Raw genomic sequence first — 15,229 nt, forward strand, 5'->3', positions numbered from 1 at the left:
TTCAGGTTCTAAACATCTAATTGCTGCTTACTTGAAAATGGCTTTGATAAGCGTTTGCACTAAAATCTGCTTCATTCTTTGCAAAGTTGCCATAGTCATTTTTTGGCTTAACTTTTTAAAAATGCCCATCTATAATTGTCTTAGAGGCTTATTATTGCATTTCTTCTTTCTTACAGCTGTAGAGTGCTCGGCAGGTGACATTAGCAACATTGTGCCCATTGCAGTTGGGTCGGCACTGGCAGCTTTGGTCATCATTGTGCTCATCGCCTACCTCATTGGGCGAAGCAAGAGCCGACAGAAGGGATACCAGTCCGTCTAGAAGTTATGTTTCATATACCCTTCTCTTTGTTTGGTTTGCTTTCACTTTTTTTGCCTTGGACTGGAGATGTCTTTACTCTGCTCCTTCCCTGTCAATTGGTACGCAGGCGTTTTGTGCGCCAGTCGGTGGTGCCCAGCATCCAGACAGGGTACTGTATCCTAGCCCACCTGCGGTATGCGGCGACACTTATTGGCTACATGTGTGCAGCTTCGCAATCAAACCATGTGGCAGTTTTCAAAATGTGCGGGTTTTCCCTCTAGTGTTGCAGACACTGTACATATGGGGAAGAAGCGCCATAACTGTTGGTTTCAATGTGTAGTTTGTTCATTTCCTAGGTTTTAACAGTAATAAGCTGAAAAGGAGAATGGAGGGGCAGGTCAGGAGAATACCCAATAAGGGATTGGGGTACCACAATTGATGGTACCCTCTTTGGCAGAAGTACTTTTCAAGTTTGAGCGTTTTTACTGAAAGTTAATAAACCACTTTCTACATACTTTGTTCTCTCAACGTGTCTTACTGCCTAGTGCGCAGCCACTAGTGCATTGGGCCAGTTTGAACTGTTATTGCAATAAGATGCAGTTGGAATGTGCCTTCTCTTAGAAACTCATCATTCACCTAGGTAAAAAGCAACCCTGTCTTTTTTCCCCCTTTGCTTGTATGCTCTTAAACAGGCGGGGCACCATTTTTTGAGTTAGTCACACAGCCACTGTGCTCGGTGTTTGTGTTAGGGGTGTTGCATGGTGGCCCCTGGCATTCTGTTACCTTGCGAGTTGAGTCTACAATACTGCGATCTTGGAAGTTTCTCTACTAGTAGCTGCGTGCTGGATAAACTTTGAAAGTTCCGAGGCAGCAACTCATTGTTGCATTTCGAGTTGCATCAAATTTTTAGGCCACTTTGTGTGAAACAAGCGTGGAGGAAGCACACATGGACGACTTTTGGACAACTGAGCTGTTGTCCAAGGTCAGTTTTCTGGCTGAACAAAATTTGTAGCATAAGTTTGCAGGGAGGGATGCTCTGCTTTAATGTGCGAGCTGGCTTTATTGAGGTCAGCTATTTATGCACGTGATGTGCGCACACAGAACTTTCCTGCCAGCCACTGCAGCAGTGGCTTTTCCTTCAATACCTGCACAATGACTGCAAGATGAGTGTGTTAAGCTTGCTCAATTAAATTCTGCAAGCAGAAACGCGGGCATGAGGAACAAGCATAAATGGTATCCAGTGAACAGTGGCAACAAATTACAATGGGCTAGGTGCCACATCGGCGAGCTCTAAATGGACGAATACCTAGAAGAAACTCAAAGTAGTGCATAATGTACAGTCTTTCTTTACAACGAAGATGATTAACAACTTCACTACGAGGCATTTGGTGACCACAAGGACAAAGAAGTGCAAAGAAAGAGTGTCACACCGATTTTTTTTGCTGGAGAACTGCAGAAAACCTATGCACCGTACCACATACGGGCAAACAGCACTGTCAAACACAATCGCTAGACGTGATGAAATTGGAAAAGCATATTTAGTCCAGCAAAAATAAGCAAAATCGGAACTCTGATGTGCCAAAGTCTATTAATTACACTTATACATAAGTTGCCTTTCTTTTTCATTCAAAATGCTCTCATTATTTCCCAGGGTAGAGAGCCCGAGCTTTTGGCAAGTACACCAACTGTTTTCATGATAAAGGTTTTAAAGAGCTTCTGTTCTTGCCAAAAACTCGGATGCTCTGGTCCTGGAAATGAAAGCATTGCGGATGAAAAATCAAGGAAACTTGTCTATAAGAGACATCAGCAATTTTGTCCACGAGAGTTTCCATTTCGCTCTTCGTTCATGGACTAGACGTGCCTTTCTAATGACCCAGAGTTTTGATGTGTAGTGATCACTAGAGGCACTCTTAAAGCACTTAAAAACTGAATTTTTGGTACCAAAAACAGGCAGGCAAAACAGTGCTATAGGCCTCCAAAATCTCAACTTTAGGCACAATCAACTTTGACAAAATTTAAATTCAGTTTATGATGGTACGAAGGCACCATTGGATTAGAATAGGCATTCAATCTTTCCCGCATGGTTTGAAGAATACGGTCTTATTTTATGTTCTAGCATAATGAGTAAAGTGTCCGTCAAGTAAACACTCTTCTAAGTCTCTTTCCTTTCAACATGTCTGAGAAGGGCAACACAGGAGCAAATAGCCGGAGTGATAATAGGCCAGGAGGATCTTATAGCCTTGTGTAAATTTGGTCCAATCGCACAGGGTCAATTTCTTTTCTGCTTGTGAACACAAAGGGCTTTTCACCAGGTTTGAGCATTTTCAGCAGGCTAGAGAAATGCATACACTGACCGTTTGCGATCTCATCTGCCAAGATTTTTAATATGTGGCCCAGAAAAAAGGCAACATGTCGAACTGAACACCACTTGGCCTTCATATCACGGGCGCGCATCCCAACATGGCAAAGTTGACGTATACAGCAAGGAATGATCCAGTGTACGTCAAAATATTATGTCGCAGTGGGAGAATTATTCCAGGCAACGTGTGTAGTTTGTGCAATCTGTAGTCTGAATGAAGGTGGACGTAGTTGAAGGTAGCCTGAATCTGTAGCCTGAATGAAGGTTGACGAAATATCGAAACATGAACAGAATCTATGCGCATTACTTATTTAACTTCGTATCGAGCGAGATGCAGGACTAAGCTGCCTCCATTTCATTTGGGTTGGTGTTCTCGCTGTTCTTATAACGTGCTGGCGCCAGCATTCACAATGCTTGGTGCGTTTTTGGTGCATCGTTCCTTAGAGCAGTTCCAGCGGTGCAGCACTGTACATCACGTTAAGGATACACGATTTGTGCCAGCCTCTCCAAACGTGGGTGCATAGAGGGATCCGTCCCACAGAAACGGGCAGTGCAATATAGAGAACATCGAAACGACATACAGCTTTCATGCACAACCTGGCTTGGGAGAATGCAAGGTTACATTCGCACGTGATGCGAATGTAACCTTGCATGCGTATGATGTGTTAATGAGTCTGCGTATTGCAAGCTCCGATAGTTGCTCCGATAGTTGCTCCGATAGCAAAGAGGGCAGAAAAGGAATTTGGCTTTCAGTCTACTCTGGGCCAGTGGCAAAGGTTTCCAGCTCCTCTCCTCTCATCGCACTTTTGCGGCCTGTAATGAGCCAGCTAAAAAAAACTTTTGATTGGACACACAACTTCCATTTTCCATGTAAAATTTCCAATGTCTAAGTAAAATGCACATGTGTAGGCTAATCAACCATCCTATTAGTTAAGAGGCCATGTAGCCTTTAACATGCTGAAAGGAACTTATGAAATGGGTGTATAGGTTGCACGCCATAGTTCCAAAAACATCAATTTTGCCCGGTAACATACATTCCTTCAACTGTACTCGAAAGCAAAATTTGAGGTTAAATAGTGCTTACATAGGCACAGATTTCGGAAATCAGCATTTATAAGCACTTCTAGGAACTTGGGCAGAAACGTTCGCAATAGGCATTATAAGGACACTAGAAAAGTTCTTCTTAACCTCTAATTGATTCTCGTATAACAAAGTAGCACGATAGGAACGCAAGAAACGGAATAGACATTTGCTTATAATCCGGTCTCTAGTGGTCACGTGAGGCAGTGCTGTTTGTACATGTGTGGTGCGGCATACGTACACTTTCTGCTGTTCTGCAAGTAAATCAGCTGGGGTTGTGATGCTTTATTTGTGCTTTCTTTTTCCTGGAGTCCTTGGGTATTTGAAATTTTCCCTCATTTTTGTTGTACAGACTAGCCCAGCAACAAGTACTTAAAACTTTACTCTTGGTTGTGCCTCGAGACCACTGGTGATGCATTTATGGGGCTCCAAGAACTTGTAGATGTTTAATCACTCGTGCGTCGCAAAGTGTCCCATGAACCATATAGCCATTCATGTCGGCACGGTCTACACTAAGGTAGAGCAAGCATCGTTTGTGAAGCAGTCCTCGCATTGTGCAGAGGAGTCATCGAAACCACATTTTGAGACTCTGTGCCTTCTGTACTGGGGGTGAGACATGAACTTAGCGTCGTCGCTGAGCTGCATCTTTCACTGCATGCAGTAATACAGTGGAGCGAAAAGGGCGTGGTTACATCGTCACCACGCAGCATTGAGCTGCTGTCTTGGCACGTTAAGTTCATGCAGCACACAGTAGTGAAGGAAACACCACACTGTTGTAAATGCAACACGCGATGACATGGAAGGTCAGGGAACAGCACACACTGCAAATGCAGTGGCAAGCATGAGTTGTCTGCTGCGTAACCTCAAAAATGACCTCTAGCTTTTGCACAATAAAGGGACACTGAATAAAGTTTTTTTGTATTAGTGAAGTAAAATTGCACAATTCTTAAAACTCCACTTACAGGGAGACTACTTTTAATGAGCAATCGCGCAAAAAGAAAAGGCAAATGGGGATGCCACCTCAAGATTCCCGCACCAAACGCAGTCATCGTAGATTTTGACAGTGTACTAGGTCTGTCATTCCTAATAAAGTTGAAGTGCATTTTGTGGAAGCCATAGACTTAATGTGCAAAGTTTCAGAAAATTTCTTCAGTGAAGCAACGTCGGAAGAGCAAACCAGTCGAGAGTGGATGAATGGAGAGGTGATAGTCTCTTCTCTTCCCATACTTCGAGCTTTTCTAAGCAATGTTTCCGGGCTTCCATGTCAGCGGATGATATATAAAATGTATGTGAAGGGTCTGAAGGGCAGTCTGTCAGTGTTCAGATTTGTCAGGCCTGGTTCACTTTTTTGTGTGAAAAGTCAAAATCTTGTTAATGCCATTCCACAACCTTTACAGCTTGTGCAGGCTGCGTAAGTAGCTTCCTCAGGTAAGCACTGTTAAGTTTGCTCTAAACACCGGCACTGTTAGTATGCATGAGCTGAGGTGTGTGCCAAGGTGTCAGTGCATCATTTTGCTGCGGAACAACCCCTGCTGACGTGTTCTCTCAGTGTGGTCAGCGTGTCAGCAAAATGGCGAACTTTTTTTTTTTTTTCAATAAACCTACCTGTATTCGGCACCTGTTACCAGCAAACACTCTGCCTACTTGGCAAATGCACCCCATTTGATTTGCCTGCCGCCTGAAGTTATTAACTGGACCTGAAAAACTTTAGTGCTCTAAATGATGTGGAAATGTGTTAGATTAAAACAACTTGAATTCTAAACTACATTTGAGTTTCACTGTCTGTGACGGTGCTAACGCTGGTGTTTGGCGAGGACTGTCAACATATTCTGGCTGAAGAGTCTATTCCCTCCCACATGATATGTATTATTTGAGGTGGGCTTTGAACAATAGGCGATAAAATGCAAAGAGAGTCTGCACTGAAATAATGACAAAGCAAGTCAAAGAACTGCTGTTCAAAAGGAAGGGCAAACTGACAAAGTGCTTTATAAAAAGATCCCCAACCTGTGGGTTTACAGGGTTAGCAAGGTATAAAAATTGACTTGGTAGGGCACATAACTATAAAGTTGGTGTGAAGCAACGCTCGGGACGTGAATGCAGCTCTTCTAAGTCTTCCGCTTTGTCCGGTGCTCTGTGTGATGTGCTTCACGCCAAATGCCAGGCTACCAGAGTAATATGCACCTTCTACCCAGGAATAAATTGGGCTAATGGGATCTAGATGCCGATTTGCCACAACCATCTTTGAAACAGAACATCACTAATGTAGTCTTCTGTGCGAGTTGGTTGATACTATTCAGAAGAGAAAACCAGTGAAGAACAAACGTGTCGTACTTCGTTCTAAGTCTATTTCAAAAAGCCCTCGCACACATGAACCATCAGCACATTTACACACTTAACACTACAAAGCCAAGAAGCATGTCACGGTGTAGAAACGGCACATTTCTGTGAAATGCCAAAATATCTACACATGTGCCCGCTATCTAGCGTCACCAATTTTTCCCAGGTAAAAATCTAACTGTGAATCGAAATGGTTTTAGCTGACATTGAGAGCAACTGCTTCCAGTTGCAGGCCAACTAGTTTCAGTTGGGAATGAACAGGTGGCTTTTTCTTCAATACCTGTTGGAAGTGGTTTCAGTTAGTAGTTCATCCCAGATAGAGAAGGTTGTGGGTCCCAGTTACTGCTAAACTGGTTTCAACTGGGAACAGTTGGTCCCAGTTGCAAGTGGCTTTAGTTAGTTACTGGTTTCACTTACAGCTCAGCTGGCTGCCGACGGAGACCATCAACAGTTGAACTGGAAGCAACTGGTCCCAGTAATTTTCTAAGTGGAAATGTGACATGCAATGGTTGTATGCACTTGTTCACAGTGAAAGAAGAAAAGTTGAACTCTGTTGTGTATGGTGTAGAGATGTTGCACTCAAATGAATGGGCTTTATCCAGTAGTTTCTTTTTTCTGAGTGTTCTAGACTACCATCCTTGCAAGACATACATGACGATCAAAAAACGAGTGTCTCATGAATTGCGAATATATTATTTTTCTCATTCTCTGTGCATTGTTTCAATCTCAGACTCATTAAAATTATATAGTGGAATATTCAGCTGCACAAGCTGACAAACACATTGCTTTTAAATGTACGCTTGTTTTAACTTCAATAAATTGAACTGTATTAAGTTGTTGCGAATATTTTTACATCTATCAGGGTGACAGGCGCAGCGGGTCCAATTGACCTGGGGCTGTAATATTGCCAACTATCTCTCAAAGAGCGTTCCTGCTGCATAAGTCTTGTCTGCTGCACAGGTATTGCATACGAACCCAACTTGTATGCTGTAAATTTCTAGCGCACGTTAGCATAGCTACAACTGACTGTAACAGAAGAGCATGTACCGTCATTGCGAAATATTTTAATTTCAAGTGGCAAAAAACGGGCTGTATGTGCTATCGCGATTCTGCGTTCCTTCGGAATAAGTGGCATGGCCTTGGTCTTTAGACAATTTTACACTTGATGAGGCTAAGCGTATGCTATCTGTTAGTAATTGCTCGGTGAGTCATTTCAATGCGCGTAGCCTCTGCAAAAATTCCTATGATATTTATGATTTCATAAGTTCATTTGTGCATACTTTTTCCGTCGTTTCATCTCTGAAACTTGCCTCTGCACTTATGACGGGAATTTGTTCAGTCCGTCGTCGTAGGAAGCTGAATACTGTAGCCGTCATTCAGGTAGCTGTGGTGGCTCAGCTATATTTATTGCCTCAGATTTTTCTTACACCCGACGACAAGACATTTCTTTAGGCATCCTGCTTTGTGAATCTATGTGGATTGAATTTGATCATTATTTTCTAAAAGATAATCAGAACATCATTCTTGGGTGTATTTACCGTTCACCTACTTCGAGCAGGAAGGATTTCATTTCTCACCTTAACACCATTTTGCATCAGCTGTCATCTGAAAACAAGCACGTTATCTTGGTTGGGGATATCAATATTCATTTGCTTAAATGTGACCATTGTTCAAGTATGGATTATTACGATTGTGTCAGTGGCTATGGTTCCGAGTGTCTTATTTCATTGCCTACTAGATGTCTCTTCTGTGGTGGTGCTTCACTACTTGATCATGGTATCTGTAATTTTTCAGCATCCCTGTGCAGAAGTAATTGATGTGAATATCAGTTATCATTATCCTATTTTTTTGGCATTTAGTGTCGTGAAACCATTTGACACACCTTTGTATATTAATTTCATACTGGACCAGGAATCGTTCTTCACTGCTATACGTAATATTAATTGGTCAAGTGTTACATCCTTATGCAATGTAGACGAGGCATTCAACTTGTTCTCTGCCCTTTTCCTTAAAGGTGTAGAAGAGTGTACAAAAATGGTTAAATGTAAGAAGTATAAATATCCTAAAAACCAGTGGCTTTCCAAAGGAGTGCTGAAAAGTATGCGCGAAAAAGAGAATTTTTGCTGAAAACTAAAAAGACAATCATTTAACGCTGCTTCAGCTTCTCGTCACGAAAAATTCCAATGTTCTTTCATGTCTCTTGAAAAATGCTAAAAAAAATGCTATAAAGAACAATTATCTAGAGAGAATAACTCTAAAAAGCGATGGCAACTGTTAAATCATTTTCTGAATCAATTATCACATAGCTCATCTTTGCAGAAAGTGGCGTGTAACACCATTACACAGGATAACCCTTAAAGTGTTACATATGCCTTTAGTAACTACTTTTTCAAAATGTTTAGTCTGGAACAAGGAAGGTCTCACTGTAAACTACAGCGTTCTAACCAACAGTGTTCTAACCTTTTTCCCATCAGCTCTGATGATGTAGCCACAGCAATGAAAACTCTCAAGAAGGCCAGCCCTGGTGTGATAACATCTCAGCACGCCATCTAAAACTTGTAGTAGGTGTCATTTGCAGTCCACTAACTGAATTCATAAATATTGCCTTTAAGCGTGGCAGTTTTTCTACTTTTTCAAAGATAGCCAAAGTACTTCCCATGTTCAAAAAAGGGTGATAAACAATGTGTTTCTAATTATCATCCGATTTGTGTTCTTTCTTCCCTCAGTGAAGTCATCGAAAAGTTATTTATAGTTGACTTAACAAGTATCTGAGTAAATTTGATGTATTGAAGTCTTGTCATGACAAATTTGGCTTTCGCTCTGAAAGTTCAGCTAACTTGGCCCTTCTTTCTCTTTCTGACTACATCAAGCGTTTCATTGATTCAGGGTTCATCGTAAGGGCAGTTTTCTTGGATTTTTCAAAGGCATTCGACACCATTAATCATCTCATTTTGTCGAAAAAGCTAGACGCTTACAGTATCACAGGCCCATTTCTCAAGTTTTTCAACAGTTACCTGGCTAATAGAAAACATAATGTATACATAGCAGGTTGATTTTCATCTACTAAAACAATAAATCAAGGTGTTCCGCAAGGCTCACAACTGGGTCCCTTACTTTTTTTTACTTTACATTAATGACCTTCCTGACATTATAAATAATGCTCAGTGTGTTTTATAAGCAGACGATACTACCATTTATTTTGCTTACAGTTGTTTTACTAGTGTCACTTATAAATTGAATGCTACACTTTGTAACGTTTATGTGGTGTAAAGAAAATCATCTAGTTATAATCTAAATAAATTTATGGTTTGTAGCGACACGTATCTCGAAGGAGTACAGCCACTAGCGTGGGTCTGGTCTTAGCAAGCCGCAGGGCACGCGTTAACCGTCGCCATGGCACTGTACTGCTGAAGGTCGCAACAGTTTATTGTCTGTGGCAACACCAAATGCAGTACAGCCCATTGCAAAGGCGCGGCGGGAAAGCAAATAGGCTTATCCACGCCGTGGGCATAAAAGTACTCCACAGAGTGCCACGAGGACGTCTCCGTGGTAAAGGTGATTCACGTAGACACCGGGACCAAGGCCCAGTTGGTCGAGCGAGGGCAAAGGCGCTCGCGTTGGCTTCAGAGGGATACCGGTCGGCGTTGCCTGGCTACGCACTAGGAACCCGCACCACTCTTCGGTCTAGCGTTCAGAAGGGAGCGACATAAGGTAAGCGTTCGCCGCGGGCGCATGGCGCCGTTGGCGAAGTCTGAACAATTCAGAAGGGAGCTGACGGACGAAAAAGAAAAGCATGCTTACCCCCACGTCGTCCCCGGAAAGGTCTCTTCACTCCCGACGCGCGCGCAATACCTCTCCGGAAACTCTGTGGGCGGCGCCACAGTCGACATCCGCTACTGGGTGAGAGGGTTAAACGTCACTCCGCTCTGCCAGAGCGGCAGACAGCGGAGGAGGGGAGTCCTCGGAACATGAGAACGAAGAAAGAGGCTGCAAAGCCTGCGCAAAGGCAGCGGGCTGGCCTGAATTCCCACAGGTTCTTACATCACCTTAACGCAAGTTAACCTCATCACGAGGGATCACTATTGACTCTCATTTTATTAATATCAATGACAGCGTATTCCTTGTTCTCCTAGATGCCAACCTTAAGTTCGACCTCCATATTGCTCACGTCGGAAAAATGACAGCATTCGGCATTCACGCGTTACTTAAAGCCCGCTTATATTTTTCTCACAAAGCACTTTCTCTTTACTTCACTTTCATACAATCTCGTATCAATTACGGTAATGCTTCATGGGGTAATACTTTTCGGTGTCATCTTTCATGCTTGCAGCATTTACAAAATAGAGCCCTTTGCGTTCTTATAAACTGTACTTACGACAGTAACATTACCTCCTCCTCCGTTTAAACATCTTGACTGTTAGCAACTTATTTAGATTCAATTTATGTTTATGCATAAACTAATAACACAAACTTTCTACTAATGTCATTGAATTTTATTGAGGAGGGGGGGGGTCTCATTAGAGAAGGATTGTCCACCCTAGTGTAGCATCTGGCCACTACCTCCCACATGCGAACGTCAAGTAACTCACGGCCCTCAGACCCCAGCAGCTGTGGAGCAACTGACCACGGCGGCGGTCAGATCTGCAACGCAGCAAAGGGTGCCAAGAATCTCTGAAACCGGACAGGCCGTCATTAGAGCCTGAACTTGGCAACGTTTAACGTTAGAACCTCATCTAGTGAGGGAAGTCTAGCTGTGCTATTCGAGGAGCTAGAGGGTGTTAAATGGGGTATATTAGGGCTCAGTGAGGTTTGGAGGACAAATGAGGCCTATAAGGTGCTACAGAATGGGCGCGTCCTTTGCTGTCGGGGCTTGGCTGACAGAAGAGAACTGGGAGTGGGGTTTCTAATTCACAGAAACATAGCTGGCAACATAGAGGAATACTATAGCATTAGTGAAAGGGTGGTAGATATCGTAATTAAACTGAATAAGAAATACAAGATGAAGGTGGTACAGGCTTGCGCGCCTACATCCAGCCATTATGACGCTTCAGTTGAAAGCTTCTATGAAGACGTAGAATCGGCAATGAGTACGGTAAAAACGCATTATACTATACTGATGGGCGACTTTGGTGCAAAGGTGGGGAAAAGACAGGCTGGAGACCAGGCAGTAAGAGATTATGGTATCGGTACTGGAAATGCCAGAGGAGAGCTACTAGTAGAATTCGCAGAATGCAATAGTTTACGGATTTTGAATACCTTCTACCGAAAACGAGGAAACCACAAGTGGACATGGAGCAGCCCTAATGGCGAAAATAAGAACGAAGTAGACTTTATAATGAGTGCACACCCAGTCATTGTGCAGTATGTGGATGTGGTTGGCAATGTACGATGCAGTGACCATAGAATGGTATGGTCTCGAATTCGCCTAGACTTGAAGAAAGAACGACAGAAACTGATACGCAAGAAGCTCAATCAATGAGCTAGCACTGAAAGGGAAAGTACAGGAATTCAGAGTCTCGCTTCAGAACTCTGCTTTTCTTGAGAAAACCAACTATAGCATAGATACAATGAATGATAACCTGATGAGTATAATTACAGAGTGTGCAGTGGAAGTTGGTGGCAGAGTAGTTAGACAGGACACTCGTAAGCTTTTCCAGGAAATGAAGAATCTCATTAAGAAGCGTCAGAGCATGAAAGTCTCAAGTACCACAGACAAACTAGAACTGTCAGAGCTTTCGAAGTTGATTAATAAGCGTAAGGTATCCGATGTAAGAAGGTTTAACATGGAGAGAATTGAACACGCTCTGAAATACGGAGGAAGCGTCAAAGCAGTGAAGAGGAAACTTGGGATAGGGAAAAATTGGATGTATGCACTAAGGGACAAAGAAGGCAAAATGACTACCAGTATGAATTGGATAGTTAAAATAGCGGAGGAGTTTTACAGAGATCTGTACAGTAGCCAGGACAGCCACGACCTTAATACTATAAGAACTAGCAGCAACCCAGATCACACCCCACCAGTAATGATAGAAGTCAGAAAATCTTTGGAGAGCATGCAAAGAGGCAAAGCTGTTGGTGAGGATCAGGTAACATCAGATCTGCTGAAAGATGGAGGACAGATTGTGTTAGAAAAACTAGCCACCCTGTTTACGAGGTGTCTCCTGATGGGAAGAGTACCAGAGTCTTGGAAAAATGCTAACATCGTTTTAATACATAAGAAAGGAGGTGACAAAGACTTGAAGAATTACAGGCCGATCAGTTTGCTCTCCGTAGTATACAAGTTATTTACAAAGATAATTGCTAGCAGAGTTAAGGAAACATTAGAATTCAATCAACCAAAGAACAAGCAGGATTTCGAACAGGCTACTCAACAATCGACCACATTCATACTATCGATCGGGTAATAGAGAAATTTTCAGAATATAACCAACCACTATACATAGCTTTCATAGATTACGAGAAGGCGTTTGATTCAGTAGGAATATCAGCCGTCATGCAGACACTACAAAATCAGGGCGTCGATGAAGTATATATAAACATCCTGAAAGAAATCTACAGGGGATCAACTGCTACCATAGTGCTACATAAAGAAAGCAACAGAATACCAATCAAGGTGGGCTTAAGGCAGGGGGATACAATCTCCCCAATGCTATTTACCGAGTGCTTACAGGAGGTTTTCAGAGGCCTACAATGGGAACAGTTAGGAATAAGAGTTAAGGAAGAGTACCTTAGTAACCTGCTCTTCTCCGATGACATTGCATTGCTAAGTAACTCAGGGGACGAATTGCAACTCATGATTACGGAGTTAGACAAGGAGAGCAGAAAGGTGGGTCTTAAAATTAATCTGCAGAAAACGAAAGTAATCTACAACAACCTTGGAAGGGAGCAGCGCTTCAAGATCGGTAATAGTGCACTTGAAGTTGTAAAAGACTGTCTACTTAGGGCAGGTAATAACCGCAGAGCCGAACCACGAGATCGAAGTAACTAGAAGAATAAGTATGGGGTGGAGCACATTCGGCAAGCACTCTCAAATTATGACAGGTAGATTGCCGCTATCCCTCGAGAGGAAGGTATATAACAGCTGTATCTTGCCGGTACTTAGCTACGGAGCAGAAACCTGGAGACTTACAAAGAGGGTTCAGCATGCATTGAGGACGACGCAGCGAGCAATTGAAATAAAAATGGTAGGTGTAACCATAAGAGACAAGAAGAGAGCGAGTGGAATAGGGAACAACCGGGGTTAAGGATATCGTAGCTGAAATCAAGAAGAAATGAACATGGGCCGGGCATGTAGCGCGTAGACAGGATAACCGCTGGTCATTAAGGGTAACTAACTGGTTTCGCAGAGAAGACAAGAGGGTTAGGGGGAGACAGAAGGTTAGGTGGGCAGATGAGATTAAGAAGTTTGCGGGTAAGTAGTTGGCAGCAGCAAGCACAGGACCAAGTTAACTGGCGAAACATGGGAGAGGTCTGTCCTGCAGTGGATGTAGTTAGGCTGATGATGACGATGATGAGTCATCGAAACTGTGCACATGGACACATGTTTTACAGCAGAATACGCTTCATGTCTTGTCTAACAGGAAGTTAAAATTCTTGATCTTGAAGAGCGATAGATGACTTATGCACTTGTTATTGGATTTATTGAAAAAAAGATTCGGCTATCTCACGCATGCACTGATCCACATGTCTATATTTGATTAAAGTTTTCTGCAAGTACGGATCACATCCGCATGATCTACAATGCACTGCCAAATCAGACGCGATTGCAGCACCTGATAGTGTGAGCTCATGCTCACACAGCGGTCATGGTGTTCATGGTGTTCATGGTGACAGCGGTCATGGTGTTCAAAATCGCTGACAAGACACGCTTTATGACGCTCAACCCACGGTATCTGCTTTGATCAGCCACGCAAGGATTGAAAAAGCTGGCTGTTTTTTTTTTGCCATTCTGCAGCACACTTTATGGAGTCATTCATATTCGACATTAGCTTGCATGAAAGGAAGAACCGCTTAGCAAAGGCTGGCAGGTGCTTCAAGTGCACCATCAAAGGACATTGGTCGAAAGATTGCCACCGTCGTGTAATTTGTTATAAGTGCAACGGAAGCCACGCTAAAACTGTTTGCAACCCTGAATATGCGCAAAAGAAGCACTTAAACGAAGCAAGGGCCCCTGTTTCAAAGGTGAAATCGAATGAGTCATCATCGCAACATAACGCAACATAACGAAAATGGTGTCCTACTACAGACATTTCGTGCATGGTTGCAAGCGAAAGCGACTCATGCTTTATCACAGGCGTATTAGACAATGGAAGCCAGCGGACCTTCAATATAGAAGACGTATCTGAAAAGCTAAGATTACCTATGGTGTGCATCTTCCAAATGAATGTCAAGGCATTTGGAAGAGCGAGCGGAGCACTGACAAGACGACTAAACGTTGTCAGAGTGACGCTAAAGAATCAATTCCACCATACCGCGCATGATGTCGAAGCTATAGAAGTACCATCCATCCATGATGGAACTTCCACCCAGGAACACAATTTCGAAACAGCTGCTACATGGAAAGAAGTTTATTGCAGACATGACTGCAATTCCTGGACTGAAAACTGAGGATGGCATATGCTTGCTCGTAGGAGCGGACCAAATGTGGAAGGTTTTGTTAAACGAAGTTTTTCTCGACGGGCGACAACAAGGCCTGGTGTCCATCAACACAAAGCTTGGTTGGACCTTTCAAGGACCTATACAGTGCGAAGAACAGCATTTTAAGCGTACCCCTACTACTACCATTTGTGTACTTCACACGAGCTGCGTGGACACAGACATACCCCGCTCTCTGCAACAACTCTCGTATGTCGGTATCGGGAACGACACAGTGCGGTCATTTAACGAAGACGTGCATCACATCGATCAGCAATTTCAAGTTAGACAAGAAGAGGTCACTGATCTCAACTCGAGCGGAAACCCGAGCATCAGCCGAACCAAAGCTTCACAGATCAGCACGACCCACAGCCGCAAGGCGAGAACTCTAGCAACGACATGACAAGGCGATCAGGCACCACCACTTCGACGGACGTCCTGAAAACCATTCTTTAGAAGACGCAGACACATTTATCGACGACAAGCGTAATATCTGGATACGAACACGCCTTCAGAAAGCT

The 15,229-nt window shown here is 43.1% G+C and overlaps 1 protein-coding gene and 1 long non-coding RNA gene across 2 annotated transcripts in view; one reads left to right on the forward strand and one right to left on the reverse strand.

Annotated features, from left to right (window-relative positions):
• Positions 1 to 812, forward strand: part of Lamp1 (lysosome-associated membrane glycoprotein 1) — a 63,251-nt gene extending 62,439 nt beyond the window's left edge. The window contains exon 5 of the mRNA XM_037429262.2: positions 177 to 812. Coding sequence (XP_037285159.2) covers positions 177 to 319 — 143 coding nt within the window. The 3' untranslated portion in view covers positions 320 to 812. The remainder of the gene's footprint in view (positions 1 to 176) is intronic.
• Positions 365 to 8,327, reverse strand: LOC142809951 (uncharacterized). The gene is made up of 2 exons (XR_012894663.1): positions 3,304 to 8,327; positions 365 to 3,254 (listed from the first exon to the last, which is right to left on the reverse strand). It is a non-coding gene; the product is annotated as an uncharacterized LOC142809951 (long non-coding RNA).
• Positions 8,328 to 15,229: the final 6,902 nt, after the last annotated feature.

This window comes from Rhipicephalus microplus, chromosome 1 (assembly GCF_043290135.1).
Source record: "Rhipicephalus microplus isolate Deutch F79 chromosome 1, USDA_Rmic, whole genome shotgun sequence".
NCBI lineage: Eukaryota > Metazoa > Arthropoda > Arachnida > Ixodida > Ixodidae > Rhipicephalus > Rhipicephalus microplus.